The 5,345-nt window shown below is 43.0% G+C and overlaps 1 protein-coding gene across 1 annotated transcript; it reads left to right on the top strand.

Moving 5' to 3' along the window:
- Window positions 1-482: 482 nt before the first annotated feature.
- LOC134442478 (vacuolar protein sorting-associated protein 4B-like) lies at window positions 483-2,696 on the top strand. The gene is made up of 4 exons (XM_063192628.1): window positions 483-488; window positions 1,078-1,226; window positions 1,568-1,649; window positions 2,261-2,696. The coding sequence occupies exons 2-4, from the start codon at window positions 1,100-1,102 to the stop codon at window positions 2,511-2,513; spliced, it is 462 nt and encodes a 153-aa protein (XP_063048698.1). The 5' UTR covers window positions 483-488; window positions 1,078-1,099; the 3' UTR covers window positions 2,514-2,696.
- The last annotated feature ends 2,649 nt before the right edge of the window (window positions 2,697-5,345 follow it).

Below are 5,345 nucleotides of genomic sequence, written 5' to 3'. Positions count from 1 at the left end.
TGGTACTTTAAAGGTGCGATTGTCATGGAGAAGCCAAACATAAAATGGGATGATGTGGCCCGTGTTGGAAAGGTTGCCAAAAGAGGCATTGAAGGAGAAAGAAGCCGTCATCCTCCCCATCAAGTTCCTTTGAATCAATCTGTTTCAACTGGTACATTTTGTCATCCTAACCATCCAACCCACATCAACTTAATCGTCGTTTACTAGGACTGTAAACAAAAATATTGTGCATTTACAACAGTTACCAGTGTTATCAGCTCAGCTCATTATTAATTTACACAACCTGTTTTGTTTTTTATTCAAGGTAAAAAGGAACTTCCATGGCGAGGCCATTCTGCTTGTTTGGTCCTCCCTGGTACTCGGGAAGATCGTACCTGGCGAAGGCGCCGTTGCCAACCCTGAGGCGAAACAAGACTCCAACCTGTTCTTCTCACCATACTCATCCTCAGACCTGGTGTCTCAAGTGCCTCTTCGGCGGAGAGTGAGAAGTGAAGTGGGGCAGAGGCACATGGGGGTCAGCATGGATGTGGGAACTGGGTGATGGAAGATAAGACTAGAAATTAAATCAAGGCAAACTTGAAAATGAAGCCATTACTATTTTTTGATATAAACAACATTTGACACGAAAAACAGCTGGCTTCATAGAGTATTATTATGATTATGATGGTGATGTTTTTTATTGATGTTATTTCAAACAAACACAGACCTTGCATGGAGTAACTGGAGTCAACAATTTAATTGCTTCAATGTCAAGAATAACTAAGACGCAAATGAACTGCACAAGCCTTTGTGAACAAAAACTAGTCAATGTTGCTGTTTGAGGAGAACTCACTATTTCCTCTCAGCTTGTTGTCAGGTTGGTCAGGAGTCTGCACACTTGAAATCATTTTTTGTTTTTGCTTTAATCAATGACAGAACAACTTTGTTTGGACTATTGAGGTTTTCTTCAGATTCTCTACGTAGAGAAGGGAATCTGAAGAAGATCGAAACATAGTGTATGGACTCCTCACTGTAAAAATTGAGCCAGCCTTTGTCCTGGACCTTAACCTGTGGTTTGCACCATCTCCTTTTCAACAGGTTGGTGAAGAGCCTGTTCAGCATGGCCCGGGAGCACAAGCCTTCCATCATCTTCATTGACGAAATCGACTCCCTGTGTGGCTCACGCAGCGAGAACGAGAGCGAAGCTGCGCGCCGCATAAAGACAGAGTTCCTTGTCCAGATGCAAGGTGTGTTATGAAAAACATATTAACATGGGGGTGCTGTGACAGTGGCTAAGCTGCAAATGGGAGCAATAGTCTATAGTAGTATTTTATTTTTTTATTCTAAGGGGTGGGGGGGTGGGGGGGGGGGTGTTACCAGGCTTATGATGAGGTTACGGGGGCGTTGACATGCTTATGATGAGGTCAAGGGGGCATTTGTTCAAAAAAGCTTGAGAACCACTGGTCAATAAGTGAGTGTGTGGTGTTAATTTGGAAAGTGTTGAGCATAAGAGAACTACAGTACACAAATGCAATCATTTATTTGCATACATTTCTTTTAAATCGTCCAAATACTTATTCCATCTTAGGTGTTGGGAATGACAATGAAGGTATTCTTGTGCTTGGAGCTACCAATATCCCCTGGACTCTTGACTCTGCTATAAGAAGAAGGTAACAAGGATTGAAAATTGCACATGTACAGTGCCGTCCGTATGTTTACTCAGAGCAATTGATAGAGGAATTGACTTCTTTGTGGCCTTGGCTTAGTGCAGGGGTGTGGAGCCATTTTCATTCGAAGGGCCACTTCAAATTTTATTAGGTCCTGCAAAGGCCGTACTATGAACACAAGCCAGGATATCCCCGTGCACGTAAGGCCTATATTGAAGGTGGCCACCTTTACAACAGACCCCACCTTCACTAGGTTCCCTGAAAATATTACTTAATTGTATTGCAAATGGAATGTCTAAGATTGCATTACAAAACATTTCATATTTCATGTTAAACTGCATAACATTACATTTACATCGGGGACCGGATAAGATGGCATCCCTGGCTATAAACGACACCTGGGCCATAGGTTCCCCACCCATGGCTTAGTAAATGGCAATGAAGCCATGAAACTTTTTCATTACAAACTTAAGCACTTGCTCATTTTACTTATTTAGACTAAACATTTAACAATCCTCTTATAAATATCTATAGATCACAAAAGAGAACATGTTTTCTATTATATTGTATGCATTTTGTCCCCAGAGACATGCCTAATTGTCTTTCTGTCTCAGATTTGAGAAGCGCATCTACATCCCTTTGCCGGAAGAAAATGCTCGCTCCACAATGTTCAAGCTTCACCTGGGCTCTACGCCTAATGAGCTGAATGAGGAGGACTTCAAGACCCTGGGCAATAAGTCGGACGGCTACTCTGGCGCTGACATCAGCATTGTGGTCCGAGACGCGCTCATGCAACCTGTTCGCAAGGTGCAGTCAGCCACTCACTTCAAACGGGTAAGCAAAAAGGTTAAAGGCATCATTGTTTAAATACGGCACCTAACATGGACTAGTCTAAATACTGCACCTAACATGGGCTAGTCTAAATACTGCCCCTGACATGGGTTAGTCTAAACGCTGCGCTGTACATAGGTGAATCTGTATTGGACTTCCCACACAAGTCTTCTTCATAGGTACAGTATGTTATAGTACACAGTCCTGCTAAGGTTCTGTATTAGACAGGTCATCAGCTGGGAAAATTAGGCCTTTCGTCCTACCGCACTTTTCTCTGTGGATTACTGACCAGAAGCCCTATTGGAAGAAATTAAAACATGGGGCCTTGTCAATTTTTGCTCAGAATTCAATATGGCCGCCATTTTCCTGCATTATTACATTGTACTATAAGGTGATATTCATGAACGATTAACTACGTTCAGCACTATTCTGTCCTATTTCCTTACATACATGTTTACAAAGGTTGACTAAACTAAAATAAATGAAAATAAAGTTGGCCACCTTGCAATATCCAAAGGAAAGTGCTGAAAATAATGATTGAAATGCACATACAGAGTCTATGGCTGCGAAAATTAGGCCTATTGTCCTGTCAGGGTTTTCACAGTGGATTACAGACCAGAAGGTATATTGAAAAAGATTCACCAGCTGGTTGCCATCTCAAATGTGCTCCAAAATTCAAAATGTTCTCTATTTTTCAGAATGGCAGACTTTCATACATTTTTCTCAATACTGTAAGACCATAATTATCAATAAAGATAACTTATTTTCAGTAAAATCTCCTATCTACAGACGTGAGTACAAAGGTTGGCAACAGGTGAGTGTTCGTGCGTGTGTGCGAGCGCGTATCTCCCGCTCATCTTTCCTCTGCTCTACAGTGTCTTTCCCCCACACACTATTCTGCCTTCTCCTCCCCCTCACCCCCCTCCCCCCCCCCCACCACACACACACACTATTTTGCCCCCCAACCCACTCACTCATCCTTCCCATTCTACTCCTGCCCCCTTCACCCCTCACTCACCCCCCCACTATTCTGCCCCCCACGCTCAACCCCCCTGACTCATTCTTCCCCCACCCCCCAACAAAATACTCGCCCACCCCCCACCCAATGTGAAAAGTTTGGCAGGTCAACCCCCCCCCCCCAGACTCAACTTACCCCCCCCCCCCCCCCCACACACACACACACCATTATTCTGACCCCCCGAATCCCCCACATCCCCCCACACACTATTCTGCCCCCCCCCACCTCCTAATTCAACCCCGACTCATTTCCCCCAAACCCACTCTGCCCCCCCTACCCCTCTCACCCCCTCATTCATCCCCCCGCTCCTCCACATCATTCGGTTCCCCCTACCCCCCACCTTACCCCCCGGTCTACTGTGTCTATGTCAGTGTATGTAAAGAAGCACACTGGCCACACACACTTCAGAAAAGCGCACTCAGGCACACGTACACACAGATACAAACGCACGCACACGCACACACACAAGCGTGCGCACGCACGCACGCACGCGCACACACACACACACACACACACACACACACACACACACACACACACAGTTTGGCAGGACAATATGCCTTTTTTCAGCAGTCCACTGTGTTTCTGAAATTCAATCATTTGACAACATTCCTTTGGATATTTCAAAGTGGCAAGATACAGGGGGTGGACAAAATAACTGAGACACCTATCATTTTAGTGTTGGAAGTTTAATGGCTCAAGTGGACCAGCCTGTTGGCCAATCTTCATTAATGGCACATTGCACCAGTAAAGTGAAGTGTGAAGGTTCAATTAGCAGGGCAAGAGCACAGTTTTGCTCCAAATTTTGCAATGCACAAAACATTATGGGTGACATGTCAGAGTTCAAAAAGGAGAAATTCTGTGTAACTGTTGCATTTTTGACCGAGACAGCAAGTCTTTGTGATGTATCAAGAGCCACAGTATCCAAGGTAATGTCGGCATACCACCAAGAAGGATGAACCACATCCAACAGGATTAACTGTGGATGCAAGAGGAACTAAATGACTCTAAAATGACAGGTGTCTCAGTTATTTTGTCCACCCCCTGTATATATATTCATGCCTTTTACTAGACAACCTTTATACTCATGTCTGTAAGGAGATAGGACAATTCAACAGAAAAATAGGCCATCTTTATTGGTAATTATGGCCTTACAGTATTGAGAAAAATGTGTGAAAGTCTGCCATTCTGAAAAACAGAGAACATTTTGAATTTTGTAGCACATAGATGGCCCCAAGTTTTCATCTTTTTCAGTAGGCCTTCTGGTCTGTAATCCACTGTGAAAACCCTGACAGGACAATAGGCCTAATTTTCGCAGCCATAGACTGTGTGCATTTCAATCATTATTTTCAGCACTTTCCTTTGGATATTGCAAGGTGGCAAACTTTATTTTCATTTATTTTAGTTTAGTCAACCTTTGTAAACATGTATGTAAGGAAATAGGACAGAATAGTGCTGAACGTAGTTCATCGTTCATGAATATCACCTTATAGTACAATGTAATAATGCATGAAAACAAGTAATTTTGGAAATGGCGGCCATATTGAATTCTGAGCAAAAATTGACGTGGCCCCATGATTTAATTTCTTCCAATAGGGCCTCTGGTCAGTAATCCACAGAGAAAAGTGCGGTAGGACGAAAGGCCTAATTTTCCCAGCTGATGACCTGTCTATATTGTATGCTTGTAAAGAGAATGACATGATACAGGTGTTAATTACTGACATATTTTAAAATAACTACTCCTACAATAACTTACCTGCTGAGTTAAGCCAAAAAAGAAATGATGCGCGCAAGAAAGGAATGTCATTACTAGATAAATCAATTTAAAGTATAATTGATTAAAACAAAAT

Source organism: Engraulis encrasicolus, unplaced genomic scaffold, assembly GCF_034702125.1.
Source record: "Engraulis encrasicolus isolate BLACKSEA-1 unplaced genomic scaffold, IST_EnEncr_1.0 scaffold_1705_np1212, whole genome shotgun sequence".
Classification (NCBI taxonomy): Eukaryota; Metazoa; Chordata; class Actinopteri; order Clupeiformes; family Engraulidae; genus Engraulis; species Engraulis encrasicolus.
Note: the sequence above shows the minus strand (reverse complement) of the source record. Positions and strands in the feature narration are given on the sequence as shown.

What these genes read in the sequence shown, in the direction of transcription:
- LOC134442478 (XM_063192628.1), top strand. Translation starts at nt 1,100, where the DNA reads ATGGCCCGGGAGCACAAGCCTTCCATCATCTTCATTGACGAAATCGAC. An exon ending in GTTCCTTGTCCAGATGCAAG is followed by an intron (nt 1,227 to 1,567) that starts GTGTGTTATGAA and finishes ATTCCATCTTAG; the next exon opens with GTGTTGGGAATGACAATGAA. An exon ending in GACTCTGCTATAAGAAGAAG is followed by an intron (nt 1,650 to 2,260) that starts GTAACAAGGATT and finishes TTTCTGTCTCAG; the next exon opens with ATTTGAGAAGCGCATCTACA.